Source organism: Pipra filicauda, unplaced genomic scaffold (assembly GCF_003945595.2).
Source record: "Pipra filicauda isolate LSUMZ 115617 unplaced genomic scaffold, ASM394559v2 scaffold49_size4853605_pilon, whole genome shotgun sequence".
NCBI lineage: Eukaryota > Metazoa > Chordata > Aves > Passeriformes > Pipridae > Pipra > Pipra filicauda.
Genome location: NW_024104642.1, coordinates 3,913,507 through 3,933,552, shown reverse-complemented (window position 1 = coordinate 3,933,552; position 20,046 = coordinate 3,913,507). Strand labels below are relative to the sequence as shown.

Below are 20,046 nucleotides of genomic sequence, written 5' to 3'. Positions count from 1 at the left end.
TCATTTTTTTTTGCTTTGTCCAGTGCCAGCAGTGAAGGCGTGAATACTCCCCTTTGAGTATTCATCTGTGAAACTCAAGGCTCTACCATAAGGGCCAAAACACATATTTCACCACAGCTGAAGGTCTAAACTAACCATCATTTGAATAAACAAAATTCTCATTATAATGACAATCAGCAAAGACCATATGTAGCTACACTTAGGTACTTAAAGCAAAAGTATTTAGTACTTATTGTAAATTCCTGAATAGGGATACAGGCTGTCTCCTTTCAGAGTCCAATGAAACATATTTTTTTGCTAGGCTGTTACTGAGGGAGGTTTCTCAACTCATATTCATGCTCATTATCAATGTGCCATTTGGTATAATTACTCTTTTCCTCTTGGCCAACTTCCTTAAAGAACAGAAATAGAAGTTTCTTTTTCCCAAGAGAAGAAATAGAGTTTACAGGGGAATGGTTTGAACTTTCTAGCTCTTAAATGAAGACACTTTGTTCCTTTTCTCACAGCCATTAAAGTAATTAAAAACTCAATTTTTTATCTTTGTTATGATAGTGGTGAGATGGTACCATTGTGTTTAGGAAGCTTAATGTTTGTAATACCATTTTCTGAATAGGATTACTTTTAATAAGAGGGCATGCCTCTCTCAGGTTTCTGAAATATCTAAAAATATGCCTTCTAAAGCTCATATTTGTAGTAAAATAAAGTAAAAAATTGGATATTCCTACTTATGAGAACTCAAAAAGATAGAGATAGAAATTTCTCAGTCCACCAAAAATCCCTCAAGAAATTAGAAGCATTTAAATATTTTTTCTAGGCTTTCTCAAAATAAACAGCTAGCCTTTTGCACTAGTGCTTTGTTTTTAAAAGGGTGGAGAACTTCCCCAGTTCCCAGTGAGGACTGGTAGAGCCAAGGTGCTCTTGGATGTGAGCAACTGTGTCTCTGTCCAAATGGCAATTAGGAAAATTATCACCCAGTAGCAGAAACCTAGCAAAATGTGAGCAACAAACTCATGGGCTTCCATGGACTGGATCCTTTTCTTGGATTACTTCTATATTTTGCTGCTGAGTAGAATTTGCAGTTCAGGCTGTTATAAGAGATAAATCCAACCATGAAAATGGAATCATTACCAGCTCCTTCAAGAAGACCCTTTCAATCACTAGAAAGTTGAAACAAGCATAGGAAAAAAATGTTATGCACTGTTTCTTCTTCAGAATAAATTCAGGAGTTGGCAGTACATGGACTTCAGTTCTGATTTTTCTTGTTGAATGGGTTGAAGACTTGCCGGGAGGAAGACAGATTCTCTGTTTTCCATAGCTTTGGCTTTCAGGAAGAACTTGACCTGTGATGGATGAGTCTTAACTCTAGTTGATGAGTTTGGGTATGACTGAAGGACAAATCAGATTGCTTAACAACCTCTGTGTATGCATAGGTCCATCTAGGACCTCTGAGCCACGGTGCCTATTCCTGTCCACATGTATTGTGGTTTACCCCAGCCAGCAACCAAGCCCCACACAACCGCTTGCTCACTCTTCCACAGTGGGATGAGGAGAGAGTTGGAAGAAGTAAAGTGAGAAAACTCGTGGGTTGAGGTAAAGACAATTAAATAGGTAAAGCAAAAGCTGCATGCACAAGCAAAGCAAAATAAGGAATTCCTTCACTACTTCCCATGGGCAAGCAGGTGTTCAGCCATCCTCAGAAAACAGAGCCCCATCATGCGTGACAGTGACCTGAAAAGACAAACACCATCAGTCCAAACATCTCCCCCTTCCTTCCTTTTCCCCCAGCTTTACGTGCTGGGCATGACAGCATGTGGTCCGGAACATCCCTTAGATCACTTGGGGTCAGCTGTCATAACTCTCTCCTCTTCCACCAGCTCCTTGTGTATCCCCAGTATCCTCGCTGGTGGAATGGTGTGAGGAGCAGAAAAGGCCTTGATGCTGAGTAAGCCCTGCTCAGCAGTAGCGAAAGCATCACTCTGTGATCAACCCTGTTTACAGCGCAAGTCCAAAACATAGCTCCATGACGCCTACTGTGAAGAAAATTAATTCTATACCAGCCAAAACCAGCTCAACATGTATTTGAGGAGTTACTGGTGTTGCCAGTGGTTGGTGCCCACTTTTACAGTGATGGTCACAACCCCGCTGCAACTGTTTTGCCTGGTAGCATTTCATTTGTTGCACATAATGTTAGAGCCTCGAATTGCAGTAGTCCTGTGGGTATGACTTCTGCCCAGCTTTCTCCCTTGAATTTTTTGGTGGTGTGAGATTTAATCTCCTTCTTTTAGGCTTGGCAAAATACCTTTTAAGGAGGTTTATTTTTCTAATGTTCTGTGCTAGTGGACACATAGCTGTGAGTAGAAATGTCGGTTCCATCTTACTGGTGGTTGTTTTCAGTCTCAGGAGCTGAATGAGCTGAATATGGGTTCATCCAGCTCCCAACATGTTTGCATTTAGAGGCTGCTCCCTTCCAGGCTCCACACAATGGGCTGGGGCTTTCCAAGCACCTGTTTCTGTAACGGTGACTTAGAAAAGTCCAGGTTTCTTCAGTAGATGAGTTTTTAGTGTGACAGTGTGATTACAGTATGAGGAGGATGCCTTGAAGTCAATACCTAGATGGGAAATTCTACTTGTATCTGACATTTACACCACAACATGAGTTTTTTATAGCAGTTCTTCACAGGTTGAAGCATGGATCCCTCTCACTGAGTGCCTGGCCAGCTCTGCTAATGGGGCTCCATGTACCTATCTGTCCTCTCCTGCTTTTGCTTTCTGGAGGGAGACGATCTAGGAGACAGCACCTCACCTCTCTCCCCTCATGCTTCAAACAGGAGATCCCCTACCAGAAGTGAAAGAAAGGGACAGTGAGAGGTAGTATCTTCACTCCCCTTTATTCTCCTTTGTACAGAACTGGTCAGAATTGAGCTCTCAACAAATCACAGCTGTGAACAGCAGTTTCTTTCAATCCATGAGTAAAGCAGAAGAGGGTTTAGGTTATTTAACCAAGGGTAAAGCCCAGGAATAGTTTTGGGAGAAGGGTGTTTTTGCTGGCAGATGAGTGCCCTAATTATCACTAAAGCTTTCTTTCAGACCCAGTAGGTCTTGAATTCCTTAAAATAGCAGTTTTAGTAGGATAGATGTGCTCTTTCATCGGTCATGGTATGAAGTGTGGTAGTGTTCCCAAGGAAAATGGGAGATGTGGCCTTAAGCCTTCTCAAGGGGAAGATGAAAGTGACCCCATGATTCTCCTTTTTGCCAAATTATCTACTCTAATAGAAAAGTCCTTACATCTCATCTTGCTTCTTCTGCTTTCTTAAAAGCATAAACTGTGCATCTTCTCTCTGTTTGTCATTTAGGAAGGTTAAAATATCCCTTCTTTTCAAGGTGAAGTTTTTTGCTAGAGCAGCTCCTGGTACTTGTGGAACTGTCTTCCTGTAGCCCCAAAAATACTGTGATACCGCTTTTGCTGGCCCTGTTTTTCTCTTGGTTGATTTTTGGATGTGTGTTACACTTGTAGTGACTTCTCTGAGTCCTGTTTTGGAGCTGCTGAGTCTCCAGATAGTGTGTGTGTGGTGACCACGACAGACCTGCAGGTTCTGCTCCAGTGTCTAGATGCACAGTGGTGATGAGCTACAGTACTGTTTATTTGATTTAGCCTTGAATCTATATGTAGTAAATGTTTAAGAGGTGGAAAATCTGGTGAGTAATAAGAGCAATAAGGGATACACAGAACAGTTGATATCAACAAAATCTAACAATTCTTATTTTCTATAATTACAAGATTTATAGGAAGAGATTATGTAGCTATTGTTGACATAACCTGATGAAGTGTTTTTGTTGCAAGTAAAAATCTTTTGTATTATCTTATAGTATAGAAAATAGTGTTTTGAGAGATTTCATATCAATAAAGACATGTTTAGAGTGATGCATGCAGTGCAGTATAGCTTGCAGAGGTTAAAAAAATGGCTTTCAGATTGCAATCAGCATGAATAATTAACGTTTTACGTCAAAATGTGGATAAGTCGAAAGCAGGGTCCTAAAGGGACCTAAGCTATTCTTTGCACTTCTATTCCAACAAGAGAAATAAATAGACTGAGACAGAGAGATCTCAGCTGAGAGAAGAGCTGTGCCACAGTGTGATACTTGTTCTGAAACAGGCAAGTATAAAGGGTGAGAGACTTGGTTTATGGATACCATGCAAAGTGCTACACACCTGGGGAGCAGGAATAATTGGCAGGGGCTTGGAAAATATGAGCGCTGATTAGCATGCAAAGAAAAGCTACCAACAGCCTCTTCATGGCTCATAAACCCACTAAGCCTACTCAGTGCTACTGCAAATGCATACATCCAGTGGGAGCTGTTGTCAACCAATGAGGTAATCATCCTCGTTTGGCAAGACTGCATTTGGATTGCTGCGTACCATGCCTTGTCTTTCATTGGAAAACAGACCTCTGAGAAGTAAGGAAAAGTTTAAATGGACAATTCAAATAGTAAAGGCAGGGCTAAAGAAAATTAATTCCAGGTACAAAGGGAAATTAAAGGGAAATAACTGAACAGAAGATAATAGAAGAGCAGAGAATAAACCATTTTCCTGAAAGAAAAACAAGGTGTTTTTTTAATTGAAAGTGTTTCCATTCAGGTAAAGAGTAGACATAACTGCTCAGCAATTAGTTGTTCAGGTTTCTTGTCATTTTGAAAAGACACATAATGCGTCTGCATGTTGTGTTGAACAAAGCTGCTAGAATAAGGTCCATGTAGTCTGAAATGAAGGGTATTTGGGATGCAGAGTTCAAAAGAAACCTTGCAACAGGAGTTTGTTGGAAACTAGTCTGCAGAATGGCTAGATGTTGATTGGCAATAAGGAGTATTCTGTTAGATTTGTTTTATTTATATAAAGTTTTTGTCATTAAATAAAATGGCACATTTAGTTAATTGCGTCTTTAGGGCCAAGATAATTTTCAGCCTGTTACTATAGATTTGTGCAAATATAACAGAAAGCACAAAGCAGCCATTGGTGCTTTCTAGGAAGGATTAAAATCTAACTTTGTGAAGTAAACTGCCTATTAAGATAATCATGTGTCTGATTAAGAATAATAAGTGTTAAGGAAAGGTCTGAGAGAGAACTTAGTGTGATTACCAGTGAGGAAGGTAATACTGAAGATCACGGGTGGGATGGGTGGGCTTAAGCCTTCAGTAATGAAATTGCTCTGTGTACCCAAATGCAGTAAGAGTGGGGTTTTTTCTAAAATGGGAGCTGGATATACTATATATCAGCAACATTAATAGATGAAATGATTCCCAGTGGTGAGAATGAGAAAACTGGCTGTCATTCTCCAGGGAAACTTAGTAAGTTATGTTGTCTTTGGGAGGGCCTGCTCTGCTTTTTAAATATAAAAAGTAGGTGACCCCAATGCCTCTTACTGGACATCTGAAAGATGTGGGAAAATCATAAGAACATATAGAACAGGCCCAAGATGGCCTGGTCTCTTTTTCCTTTATAGTGCGTTTCAAACATGTTTCTGAAATGTCTTTTATATTACTTGGATGCTTTTGCATTTGATTTGTGGTGGTTTTTTTCATTAAAACCCCAAGTCTTGCTTAAGCCCTATATGAAGTCTGTGTGAACTTCAAGAGTATTAAGAACCAGAGCAACAATCTTGAGAGCTGTCTCACAGCCAAACAATCTGTGAAAAACTCTCAGGTTTAGTTTCCCCATTGCCAGTCCAGAATGACAGCTTGGACAGAAGAAAGTGGGAGGGGGAGTGCATCACCCCCTTACCTTAAGTTCAGGTCCCAGTATTTCTCTGTGTCTGATCAAGATCTCTAAGATCCTGGAAAAAAATCGGAACAAGTTCCCAATAGCACCAAGTATCAGCAGCAACCGTGACCCATAAGCATCAGGTGGCCTCAAGATGAGATCTCAGCAGTGTGACTTCAGGCACTAATGGACATGGCAGTTCCTTCTCCCAGTTCAGCAGACTAATCAGGCTGGGCCTGCTTTCCTCTTTGAAGGCAAAAAAAAAAGGCTTGGGTTACTTTCCATTCCTGCAAGTACCAGCTTTTTTGGGAACAGCAAAGGTGTGAAACCAGCCTACAGAGCCTGCTGTCAGCAGTGGGTGTCGCAGCCCACAGCCAGTCAATAGTCATTAGGAGCCAAAAAGGCAGAGAAACCCAGCCAACTCAAGCAAAAGATGCAGCAGCAAAGAAGAGCACAGAAATCTGGCATTTACTTCTTGCATCATGGTCTGCTTTTATTCTTGCTGTATTAAAACTGTCATGGCTTTATGCTAATGTGGTTTATTCCTAGCCAGTGATTATTATGCTTTGAATTAGCAGTGCTCTTAAGAGTATTTCTCATGAAAAAAAATCATGTCCTTCTGAGAAATGCGAACGAGAGGGGAAAAGAGCTCTTACTTGCGTTAGCTTGGAGCTGTCTGTGTGTGTTTGGAGAGGATGAAGGAGAAGGGCCACATTCATGACTGATAGCAAGTACTGCAGGACTTCGAGGGCACAGATTTGTGTGAGAGACAATACTGAAATTCAGAGAACAGCAGGCAAAACATGGAAATGGTTTTGACACTGCATTTGGCTTTCGATGAACCCACCCTTTGGGTAAATTCTTTTTGACTCCAGTGTTAGTTTTACCTGACTGCGAATCCATACTCATTTACCATGAGTGGGAAAAGCTTCCCTGGGGGTAGTGAGAGCTCAGCTGGTGCGGGACAGAGGGGGTTGTATACTTGAAAAGGAGAGAATCTGTAAGGGATGTCAGTTCTCCAGGGAATGGCCTCAGCAGTACCAGTTAGGACCAGCTATCAAAGAGGAGTTGTTGCAGCTCTGAGATTTAGTAACTAAGGCACGTGGGTAGCACAAATCTTGGCTCAGTGATGGGGAAGAGGTGAGAGGGTGAGCAACGAGGAATTTCAATATGTTTCAGCTGTGGGTTTATTAGCAGGAAGCCTAATTGAGCAGCAGTAGTGCAGTTTGCTCAATGGGCCGCTTCCTGTATCCCCCAAGTAAGGCAGCAAAGACGATGCCAGCTATTACTTTTGTCAGCATCTCTGAAAAATCACAGCAGTGGAACACAGTGGGATCTTACATGCTTTAACTAGAGGCATCTTAAAACTGGAGGAGGGGGAAAAGACGTGGTTCCTTTGGGTCTACACATAGAGAGCAGTGGTCTGTACCCCATGCTGGTCTTCAAAACCCAGAAGGTTCTAGTGAAATCAGAAAGCATAAGAAAATTTATGATTTCCTCTTCTTTTTACTCTCATGGCTTGTTCAGCATAACCAGGCAATTCCCAGCCTTAATGCAGCATGTCCCAGCCCCTGTACAGGACAGAGCCTTGTAATGGGTTCTTTGGATAAGAAGGTATTTCTCCAGGCAGTCTGGCACAAAGAGCTGGAACAGAATTAAATGCTTTGGCCGGATTATCTTTTATTCCCTCTGCTTTAAATTGGAAAAAGATGTTCTCAGAAATGTCTGTCTTCCTCTCCATTATCCCAAAGAATAGCAGTTTTTAACTGTTTCCACTGAAACAGCTGGGCTCTTTCCATCTTGCTGGCTAGCTTTTTTTAATCTGGAAAGTTACAGGCAGCTGTATCTAGCATGATATTTTACAGGAAAAAGGATTGTGTTGTCAATGTTCAAAACAAACAAAAGAGCAATAACAAAATAACCAACCTTCTTACAAAAACCTGAGGGACTCGAATAGTATTTCAATTGGAGTTCTGATAATGAAACCTCCTTTTGTTAGAAATGCATCTTTGACTGTTCCCATGAAAACCAACCTAAATTTGGCTCACTTAAAGTCTCAGAAAAATTTCCATTGAGATACATAAGAATTTTCCAGCCAAAATCTCTGGTGATTCTGTCAGTGTCGAGTGGGTGTGCTCACCTCTTGAAAACAGCGTTCTTGCTGATGTTCCTGAGCCCGTGCTCATGGCTGAGATTAATACTTAATATACTAGAGCTGAATAGAAACACTGGGCTGTTCTCTTCAGTGTGGGAGAGGTGACGATCTGTGTCCTGTCTTTATGAATCTCTGTGTGCAAACCACTAAAGTCAGTTTTACTGGCAGTGTTGCATTACAACGCAAGCCTGGGAAATGGTATCCCTTAAAAAAATCCAAAAAACAAATGCTAATAACTACTTTAAAAATCAAAAAAAAAAACCAGCAACAACCCATACACAAAACCGCCTCCTATATGCTGACTGAATTACACAGATGCTTTTTTTAGGGGGAGAGCATGCATTCTTCAGCTCAGGGCTGGGAGAGCTTATTGCATCCCTGACAGCTGTGGCACAGAGAGACTATTGATAGCTTCCCCCTGTTGGTGTTTTCTCTGTGGTCCTGGCTTACGTCTCTCTGTGCCTCTAATCACAGGGATGTTATTTCCCAAAACTATCAGCATAAATTTTTCCTTGCAAATGTGAGAGGAGAAAGGAGGTTGTAGGCAGGTGGGGATTGGTCTTTTCTCCCAGTTAACGAGTGACAGGACCAGAGGAAATGGCCTCAAGTGGCACCAGGGGAACTTTAGATTGGATATTAGGACAAACATCTTCGTGAAAAGGGTTGTAAAGCATTGGAACAGGCTGCCAGGGAAGTGGTGGAGTCACCACCTCTGGAGGGATTTAAAAGGTGTCTAGATGTGGCATGTGGGTGTGCTTGGCAGTACTGGGTTAACGGTTGGACTCAACGATCTTAGAGGTCTTTTTCATCCTAAACAATTCTATGATTCTGTGAGTTTTTAGCACCCTTTCTCTCACTAGGAAGTTCCTAATGCAACCCCTTTTATAACCCAAGCTAATTTCAATGGACACAGTAATGATACCAAAGGGTCTTTACTTATCAGGGTCCTTGCTCATGATAAATATTAGTTGACAGAAATGGCTCTTTCCATTGCAAAAAAACAAACAAACAAACAAACAAACAACCTTGTAATTTTTTTTTAAGCAGTATTGCATCCTTTTGTTTGAGCTTTCTCTTCCTCAGTCTCTGTCACACTTCCCCAGGAATGGCTGATGGATGAACTGCCAGCTGTCTAGAGCAATGTAGAACAATTTGTTAAAGATTTGTAATAATCCATATTCCTGTTGAATCTAATTGTTAATACTGTTCTTTACAGTAGATTAGGGATTCCACTGAAAGAAAAGAAAATGGTAAAATAATAAGGACTATGATTTTTTCCCTTTGTTACTGTCCTCTGTGACTATGGAAAACTTTAGCCATCTGTGTGGTTCTCTGATAATTTATTAAAGCAATTATTTAATTTTCCCCCTTTCATTTTCTTTTCTCTTTGTCTTGCTGAATCTACAGCTGAGGAAGTGGAAAGACTGGCTGCAATGCGTTCAGATTCTCTAGTACCTGGGACTCACACACCTCCGATCAGAAGAAGAAGCAAATTTGCCACTCTCGGGAGACTTTTTAAGCCATGGAAATGGAGGAAGAAGAAGAGCGAAAAATTTAAGCACACTTCAGCAGGTAATAGTTGCGTTGGGGTCGGTTTGTTAATCTGGAACTTCTTGCTCTACAAGACTAAAAATGTGTAATACAGCCTCAATTTATATATTTTTAAACTGTTGAAACTTGGCTTGGAGAGATTTATCAGATTCTAAGAGAATTTTAACTTTGTTACAAACTATTTCTTTAAAAAAACCCCGAACAACACCTTGAGTGCACTACAATTAAAGCAGCAGCTCACCAAAGCTGTATATTCAGGTTCTGCTACTAGAGCTAGAGCATAACTCATAAGAAATCTTGTAACACTGATTTAGCCGATCATGAAGAAAGAAAACAGCAGTATGAAAAGATAATGCTAGTGGTCAATTTAACCACATTCAAACTCCTGTGGGTGCTAATAGAGGAGCAAGAAAAATACATGGCAAAGAAGTTGACACTGTGTTGAGATACTTACGTAACCAGAAATTATTTGTTCCATTGGGCAGGAAAGATATGCCACTTGTTTTCTGAGAGAAAGAAATCTCAATTCCTGCCACACCCTTCCTTTTGCCATCATTTTATGGCACTCCTTGTGCAAGACCCTTTTTAATAATAAAAAAATATAGAAAACTGCACAAATGTGGTTTTATACTGTAAATTGATCTAAGCAAGAATCCCCGATCTGGGCACTGGTGCACATTGTGGAAGCTTTGTAATCTATTTGGAAGGTTTCTTTTCTTCGTTCTTGCACAATGACCAATAATTACTACATGTGGTTTTGCAAGTCTTGAGCCTGGATTGTCTGTGAGAAAACATGATTTTTTTTCCTGATTTCTTATTGTTCTCACTAGGACTAGAAAGAAAGCAGTAAGTATCTTGCTCTTTCAAGTGCCAGATGAAGCTTGAGTTACAGCCCAATTGCTTTGTGCCTGTGTATTGCACAGTGGAAGATTTCAGGCAGGACTTGGCAGTACATTCTGGCACCCCAAAGCCTGTACTCCTGAAAATGGGTCATAACTGGGCGAGAAGTCTCATTTAACTAAGTGCGAATTCTTGCGTGAGGTTAAATGCAGAATAAGAGTTTTTAAGGTTTATATCCGAAGGTGTTCTTTACTGTGTACTGTTTAGGCTGCTTTCTGATTCATCAGCCAAAAACTCATGAACTGTAGTAGATGACTATATTACTCGTGAGTGATAATCGCATTTTTTGACTTGAGAGCTGAGAAGCTATTGTCACCAAAAATTACATGTTTCTGCAGAACAAAAGTCTTGTCTTTCATGTTCTGTCTCAATCATAACCGTAGTGCAGTATAGCAGGATTTCCATGAAAACCGCATAGCTCTCAGGGATATGTGGACGCTGTGGTGACATTTACTTTGAATCTGGTTTCAACATGCTGGGTTAGTTAGTTACAGCTAATAGAATAACCATGGCTGTTCAGGAGGTACTACGGGTTGCCAAACCTTCCTACTATTTATTTTTATGGTTTATCCAGCTCCAGGAGGTGAGGCTGAGCTGTGGTTAGACTGATTAGTTTGAAGATGGATTGAATATGCCTATATAGTCTACTCTGGGCATCCCAAGAATTGTCGCGTACATTTACCCCATTACCAAAATATTTGGAAAGTACATAGTGATTAAAACCCGAGTAAAAACATGAATTTTCTCTTCTCAGAGGAATAGTAAGCTTTACCAGACACGCCAGCGTATCTCCTCCCCTAGTAAGATGGACCTCAGTGTTTGAAAAACTAATTTAAAAGCTGGATCTGCAGGAACATTTGTCAGTTGCAGTACTGGATTTGATCTTACTTGAATCCAAAACCTTTTTTTTTTTGTTAGGAAAATTTCCATTTCTAGGAAGTTAACAGTATCCTGCAGCTGCTCTGCAAAATTGGTATTCCTGTCAGCTCCCCTGCTACTAACTGCAGCAAAATCGACAAGGATGTGAAATTTGCTGAGCACCCTGCAGAAGGCAGGGGTAGAGATTGACTTCTGGACTGTGCGAGAGCTGGGACCCCACAGTTTCTGTCATCCCCAACCCCGGGGAACAGGAATCCACCAGCATCCCCCCAGCAATTAAGCAGCATTGGTTGAAACTTGGATGTGTCATACAAAAGATTTTACACACACAAAACTAACATTTTTCTGTCAGCATTTCCATGACCTCTTGTCTAATTCCTCTGATATCACTGAGAAAATATATTTAATCTTTATAATAAATCAAAGGACAAGCTTGTGAGATGGCATAATGAGAGCCAGCATGAAACTTCATAATACAGGCTTATTTTCTTCTAGTGCACTGATAAATGTGACACTTGGAAAAAAAAATATTCCTATTAGTGTCCTACAGGCATGCACCCAAGCCTTACCACCTGCGTAGAACATCAGTAATTATCAAAAAATAATACTAATACAAATATTTTATTAGGCTCTTATTTGCTGCAACAATAGAGTCGATAATTTTTAATGCTGAAAGTGATAAGGGACAAAACACATGGCCTTATCTGACAACTTCCTTAGAAATTAATGGGAGTTTTTCTCTGGGAGAGAACAGGAAGAAAGAGAGAGACAGGCTGATATTTAAGGTTGAAAGGTTGCCTTTTTCTTGGTATTTCCAAATGCTAACATTTTGTATCTATATCTTTATCAGACTAAAAGCTCTGATTATTTATTCAGAAATGAATGTTTTAAAATATAATTCAGCAGTCAATTGGCAAAAAAAACCCTTTAAGTTAATAGGAAAAGTTATTTTCTGACACTTGGTCATTGCATAAGCTGAGACAGAAAATACACAATTTGATCAATTGATGTTATGCTTATTATATATGGTTCCTTTCAGCACATCAATACTCCAAGTGTGATGTTTGAGTATAATAAGTCCCTCATCCTCCATCTTCATTATTGTATTGTCACTGACGCTCAGAAGGTTAAAAGGATGCGTGTGTTTCATAGAATTTATATGTTTATAGGTTACGTTGGTTTTGATATCCCTGTAGTGACTATGCAGAAGGGTCCAAAGTCTGACATTGCCTTGGTGCTGACTTAGTCGTGAAGTTAAAAGTCACAGGTTTTGATGCAGACGTCTGATGCTTTTGCCTTGCAGTTGGTCTGTCTGTGAGCATCATCATTAGGTATTTTGTAGAGCAGCCAGAGCAGGTAGAAAAGATTGCACCGTGGGGTGGTCTGTTGTTGCAGATGGTGAGCGCCAGATGAGCCTACATCTGGGGTTTGATCTGAGCGACCTCTTCTGCTGGAAGGTGGTGTGTTAAGGAGGTTGTAAAGGACATGCACTGTGAGTGACAGATGGGCCCAGCTGTGGACAGGCTCAATCTCAGAGCAAACGGGAAGGGAGATTACAGTCTGAGAGGGAAGCCAGCGTACCACAGCAGGAACAGAAACAAGTTAATTCTCACAGTAATTCTACTACTGGACAGAAGTTAAGGTCTCTGCAGCACAGAGTGTTTTTCACTGTCAGGATTGCAAATCATTTTATCACAGAAGGTCCCATTGAAAGTTCTTTGATGGATAAAGAAACTCCTACAGTACAATATAAACGCTTCTGATAGTGAAGTTCTATATACGCAGAGTTAGAAAAAGAAATCAAAGTCAGCCACAGTTTTCCTCATGCTATAGTCAAAAATATGGTCTATGTTTTTTTAACTCACCTGAAATTTCATCTTGCACAGAAAGTGTGGAAACCTTTATTTTCCTGGAGGGCTGAGGCCCCCTTGCCAAACTTCTAAATGGCAAGATTATAGGATGGTTTCTGATAAGGAGCAGTCTCACTTATGTTAGAAGAAGCCAGGAAGAAACAGAGAGAGGGGTTTTTTTTCAAGCACATTTCCATGGCTGGATGCAGCTGGGATGGCTCCAGCAGGCTCCATGAGGTTTTTAAAGCCACACTGGGCTCTCTGGGAATGAGCAAAGCAGATAGCAAGAGAGGAAGCTTACTGTCTCCTCTGCCAGACCTTTGTCATTTTTTCTTTTAATACCTTGATCTTGTTCTGCTCACCTTGTTGTGAACTTGAAAAATATTCCTGGATGTGTTTTGCTGGAGTGCCATAGACATGCTGGTGAAATGTCATTTCCTGGCGATGTTTTGGAGAAGGAAGTGCTTCTGAAATAAAAAAGCTTGAGGGAAAATAAATTCCGCACTTACTTGAAATATGATCATAGGTTTTTTTGTCACTGCTTCTATCAAAAGCCAACTGTTTGCAACCTTTCAGAAAAAAATAAAGTATTTCAGCTGCTTGCAGGAGTTTGAATAGAGAAAAATGTCTTGTTTTGTCATTTCCCCTTTCTGGTGACCTTTATTTTAAAGAATTGGTGCATCCGTCTTCCCCCATCCTTGCTCACTGAATTGCAGTACTCTGGCAAAAAGGAGGAGGAAGCATTGTAGCTTGTACTTGAAGAAAACTGGTTGGAATGAGAAAGCAGGAGATGGTGAAAAACAAAGGGATGTGGAGAAAGTTCATCTGTAGGTACGAGAGGCAAGGCATTAATCTATGTTTGGGTAAGGTACATTGGCACCCTGTGTTATGAGCAAAGAAAGACCTGTGTCAGAAGAAAGCTCCACAGCAGCTCTGTTGCCAAGTAAATGGCTGTCTGAGACAATCAGTAATACTAAAGAGAGAAAGGGGAATCTTTTGAATTCAACCCTTCCTCCTAGGTATTTTAAAACCTTTCATTTGTGTCGCAGATTCCCCTCCTATAAATACTTACAACTTGTTCCGCAAGGCAGCGATCTCAGATCAGTCCTCTGGTGCCACAGCTCCCATCCCCAAAACCTATGGGTGAGCTAGTGAGCCATGTCCTGTTCTGTGACCAAAGAAAGACATGACTCTTACTTCCTAGCCTCGTGTTTTGGGTGCTCTCCTGAGAATAGGGAAGACCTGTTCCTACCTAATTTAAAGTTTAATTTGCTTAATTGTAGAGGTTGGTGTCCTAGAACCTGTCTCAAGGTGTAGGACTGGGCAGTTGGAAGCAGTGAAGACTGGGGCTGAAGTAGACCCAGGATATCAAAAGAGCCAAAAGGCAAACCAGGCATCATCAGTGGGGTTGGGAGACATTGGGTTGGGGGAGTAGGACTATCAGGGCAGATTCGTGGGTTGATCAGCTGCCAAAGGGCCTTAAGACTCTTTTAATAGTTATACGTACAGGGGATGACAATCTTCTCTTGCTAGCAGTTAGTCTGTTAGACAGGAATGGCTGAGGTCTGTGTGCTGGATCTAAAGATTTAAGCCCAATAATGTAGACAATGCCAAAAAAAAGGAGCAACTGAGTTTTTTCAGTTTGCTTTTCAGGAAGGGTATAATATGCTCTTCCATTTGCTTTCACACTCATTCAAGCCATTTGAAGATAGTCGTGTGCCAAAACAAAATCCGCTCAGGCGACTTTTAGCTGCCTCACTCCCCTCACTCACTACATTAAAACAGACATTCATTTTGTGTTCAAATGCTATTTTTTTTCCACTTACTAAGTCTTGGTGCTTTGTTTTTTCCAACCAGAATTTTTTTAAAAAATGCTCTATAAAAAATCATATGTCAATGTGTTTATGTAAGTTAAGTTTCCCAGTCAGCAGAGGGATTGCTTAAATTGGAAACACTTACAGGCAAGGACTTTCAATGTTTCTGATGAATAACAAGAAGAAAACAAAATGTGGTAAATCTGTTCAATTAGAAGAACTGCTATTCATAAACCATACCCAGATCATTTTATTCCTTCTGCCTATTACTTCTAACTACAACAGGTAAATATTTTGAACTTTTCTTTCCAGAATATTCCAATCAGGAGAAATTCAATTATGTGTTGTCAGGGCTTCTCTTAAACCTTCTGCTTTACCAGTGACTGCCTCTTGTGTTTTCTCATGTAAAACTCTCAGGCTATTAAACTAGTCATGCTATTTTGGAAAGACCTCTGCCTGGGGAAACAAAGGAGAAGCGCTGCCTGCAAACATGCCTGCCCTCACCTCTGCCTGTACTTCTGAGGAGATAGTCTATGGGTTGAGAGATTTTGGTTGGTTTTTCCAAGTACCAGGTTATTGAAATCTATCTGCAAAAGTCCTATTTTCAGTGAGAAAAGGGTGGTTTTGTTTGGATCGTTGGCTAACAAGGATAACCGTGTTTTAAAGAATTTTATGGTCCTGTTCTGTTCTTCTGAATTTTATTTAATATCTAATGTGATTCCATGTGAAAGGTATTAATATTTCAGTTTTAATTCTTCTTATACTTTCAGGCCAGACCGCCTCTAGGTTTAAGTATGGAGAACAGAACTGATTATGGGGTTTCTTCCTTCATACTCTTATTCTGATGACTTGGAAATGTAATTCTGAATCAGCTTTGAGAAAGAGAGTGGAGTCTCCCTTGCAGGCTGGCTGGGTCTGAAGTTACCCTGAAGCCTGAAAGACCCCAAAGTCCTTCACGTTCTCTTTCATGACAAAACCTGTTAATACTTCTGTGTTAAAACCCCAATGACCCTTTTGGTGTGAGACAGTGAGCAGGTGATACAGACGCTGGTCCCAGCCAGGTATTTTTGCTGTGCTGAAGCAGCTCATAGAACATTAACACGTTGCCGAAAATCACTAATCATTTCCAAGATTTTGGGAGAACAGAGAAAAATGACACTTAGTCCAAACTTGCAAAAAGGAGCTTTGGTTTTGTTAAAAACCAGCAGTACAACCGCTTTTCAGAGTTAGTAGGTTTGTTCACTGTTTTCTGATTTTTTTGCAAGAAGTGCAAAATGTCATTCACTGAAGAAAAGTACCATTTTGCAGGAACTTGGGCTGTTCACAAATGCACATTAAATGAAGCAAATATTTTTATCTGAAGTAAATTCCAAAAAATAAGCTTATTGTATTTCAGTGTTTTCTAAATGACTCTTAGAAGAGTTTTTATTCAAATCTAGATTTCTCTTTGAAATTTGAACTAGATATTATTAAGTATAGTTAAAAATTTTAATTTCAAATATAAAATGGCCTGATAGACAAGAGAACATTTGTATTTTAGGCCTGCTGAAATATTACACTGCTTGCGTTCAAGGACTGAATGAAAATTAAAACCCATTTTCAGGTTGGGTTTTTTTGCGTTGGTCCAAAACTGCACACTTGATGTATTCTGAATTTTGGAAGTGAAAAAAATATCCTAGGAGTGCACATAACTTTCCTTTGCATGCACTGACATTTTCTTAATGTCTTCTGAGAAACTGGCCAGAAAAATGTACCACAATTCATACAAAACTGTAGGCAACAGTTTTGCCATTCTGTAGAGGGAGCAAAACTAACCTGTCTGTCTGCCTACTGCTGTGGAACCAAAGATGCACAGAGATTCTTACAGTCAGTGGTTATTTTCAACTTCACAATTAGATAAACAGCCCAAAGCTTAGGGTGGCAGAAGGCACTTCCTAGCAAGGGAAAGTGGTGGCAAAGAAAAATGTTTTCGTCTTTATAGCTGGAATCATAAATTATCAGCATTTTGAGATTTGTCATTTTAAGGAGATTAAAAGAATTCAAATGCATTCGGAAGTTGCAGATCTGATTTGTACAAAGAAGGCAATGAAAGCAGTTGTCTATTTTTATTCTTAAATTGCCAACTGGAAGCTCCTAGTTAAAAAATGGGGGGTATAATCACTCTTCTGGGAGCATGTATTCTACTGTAGAGCAGTATTGTTGTGTCTTCCTGAGATCTGCTGCAGAACATTTCCAGTGTTTAAGAAGAGGGCTTTGCTTAGCTGGACTGAAAAATGCCTTTGGGGGTTGTTCCAGCCCTGTGCCAGCTGTAATGGAACGTGTGAAACGAGGCCTTTAAATGTGTCCCTTCTTACAGGAAAGGGATGTTTAATGAGGCTGTTTGGTTTTTATGCTAATTACATTTCCAGCTGCTGTGTGAAGATTATATGAGGCCACCCAAACTGTAATGCTGCAACATAATTCTAACAATGCATTCATGTTAAAATAATATAATAATACAGTTAATCTGTTAGAAAATGTAAAAATTTTGATGATTTAAAACAGATGCTGTTAATAGCATAAGGTTCTGCATGGTATATGGATTAGAGAACAGTGTTCATTGGAGATGTTTTAAGAACTGTTTTTAGCAACAGATCAGCAATAATGAAATATCTGGTTGTGAGGAGAGAGAACAAGTGTGTTTGGAAGAAGCTCATTCTTGTGTAAAAAGTTGTATAGCCTCAGCTGCTATTGCTGTGACTCATGAAGATAGTGTCTTCCTCAGACTGGGTCCTTACAGGTTATTTTAGGATGCTTTCGTTTAACAACAAAATGCATTGAAGCTGACTTATTTTTAGATTGCATGTGAAGGATGGAAATTAGTTAGTATTTCTCAGACTGTTGGCTTTTGTTCTTCCGATTTTCACTGCCCTTTTCAAAGGCACAGGAGAAAATAGCAGCGTTTCACAGTGACATGAAACCATGAGGCAACTGATCTGTGATGAGAACAAAGACTGAGCAATAGTGGGCAGCCGTAGCACCAGGTTATCCTTGTGGCACAAAAAAGCTGCAGGTCCTTTCTGTTAGGGTGTTGGCTGGTCCCAGCATCCTGCTTTTAAGCAATTCGTAGAACCGCAGGATCGCTTACGTTAGAAAAGACTTTTAATATCATCAAGTGTAACCATATCGTGGGTCATTTTGGTTATTCCACCAAAGCAACAGCCATTGAATAGAGACATACAAATTTGTCATCTGTCAGTAGTATCTGTTGTGCACATGCAAGTCTTGAGACCCAGTGTAGTCCACTAGTGGCACCACAGAGATCCAGTGCTTCAGCTGGGGAAATTGCTCAGTTACTCCACTGGTTTCCCTGCACTTTGGTCAGAGGTGAGGGTGGTCCTCTCCCTCTGAGAAAAATGGAGAGGAAAACCTCCTTTTAGATGCTGCTGCCACCAAATAGTTGCTGAAAGGGAAATTTGTTAGATGTCTTCATTCAGAAGTGCTTTTGAGGAAGTTTTATTCCTGGAATACTATTTTGCTCTCAGTGTTTCCCACAGGGGGGAAATGAAGCAGGAATCCCCAAGGCAAGCATGAAGGTACCTCAAATGAATCCTGCTGTGGCCTCTGACCCGTGTTGTGATTGGGAAATGGATTGTTACAGTAATGTGACCATGCAGCCCAATGAGTGTAATCTGATGGGATTTTTTATTCACAGTAGCTGCCCTTTATTTCCATGTCCATGAATTGCATTTAAAAGGCACATACAGCTAGATGTGTAGGGTATTGGCAACAGAGATAAGAATTTCAGCTCCGTGGGGATCTGAAACATGGATGGCAATCACCTAGGCAAAACCATTAGCTTCATGAGCTCTTTCCAGGGATGTTGAAGAATAGTAAATAGTTACTAGAAAGAGAAACTGAATTGCCCTGTGTACAGAGACGTAATAGGAAAAAACAGATTATCAATTGGAAATCAAAGATAGCTTGACAAAGAACAGTTTCTTAGAAATCTTGGTCCAAGTTTTGTTTATTCTAGGGCTTGTTTATACATTGTAACTTGAATTATTTAAACCTTAAATATGAAACAGATTATTTATGATATCATAAACCCTTGAGTGGATGTTTATGAAGTTCATAAACTCATTCATTTTATTTTAACTCATTAAGGCAAACTCAGTTCTGAATTAAAGTGCCCACACAAGTGTTTAATGTGGCATTGGTGATCCTTCTTGAATTACTTAATTCAGATGGCTTTTCCTGAGCACCCGTGTAAGTAGATATGGGAGCTACTGTGCAGGAAAAGGTAGATCAGATAACTGCCTGAGCTGCCACAAGAGATGGGTTCTAGAGGCTCTGTTTGGTGAAAGCTGCACTTGGCTACTTGGACTGCGTGAGGAACTGGGTGGAAGGAAGTCCAAGGTGGTAATTAAAGCATTTATTGAAGAGAGAAAGCTGCTGTGCTCTCTTCCAGATTCTGGTGCTAACCCATCCCAGTCTTGTTGCAAAAAACACCTATAGATTATTGGACTCCTAAGTATTTCAGGACCTAATTGCAATTTCACCAGGCCTTTTGATCTGTCCATGTGTGGGGTTTCTTCAGAACTGCAGCTCACCAAGTCAAGTATTTCAGAGAGAATCTTGGATTTCGGTAATAAAGAAGATTATTAAAACGTAGAAGAAAGTCTTGAAAAACAAAAACGTGGGGAAAAAATACACACCCTTGTTAAAAGTTAAACTCATGAGTGGAAGAAACTTATGGATTTTCTGAATATTCATAGTGTGCTTTATTGATACACTTTCAGATGAATGTTTCAGTTCTGTGGTATGGTCTGTATAAAGAAGTAGTTAAAAATAAAACTTATTTTCATTTCTGTTTGTTTGTATAAGCTGAAGACATAATACTATCTGTTGTTGACTGCATCTGAGTTGCTTATTATGTACAGGATATCCCATGCTTTTAGATAAAAGTAGTGGTGGAATAGATTCATGATGCTGACCATCACTCTCTATTTCTTTTTTCTTGATGGAGTAGCAGGTGTATGTTTCTAGGTTGAAAAATGTGGTATCTTGGTGTCTTATTTTGCAGGTGAATATGTCCATGTAGATTTTTGAAGGATAGAGCTTAGTTCCTCTTAAAAAGATTTTAATTTGGTAATTAACACT

At 40.0% G+C, this 20,046-nt stretch overlaps 1 protein-coding gene across 3 annotated transcripts in view; it reads left to right on the top strand.

The window, feature by feature from the left end:
* The window catches only part of LOC114000590 (phosphatase and actin regulator 1), a 147,139-nt gene that overhangs the window by 12,002 nt on the left and 115,091 nt on the right, over window positions 1-20,046 (top strand). For all 3 annotated transcript variants that reach the window (XM_039386661.1, XM_027745000.2, XM_027745003.2), the window contains exon 2: window positions 9,318-9,482. In XM_039386661.1, coding sequence (XP_039242595.1) covers window positions 9,318-9,482 — 165 coding nt within the window. The remainder of the gene's footprint in view (window positions 1-9,317; window positions 9,483-20,046) is intronic.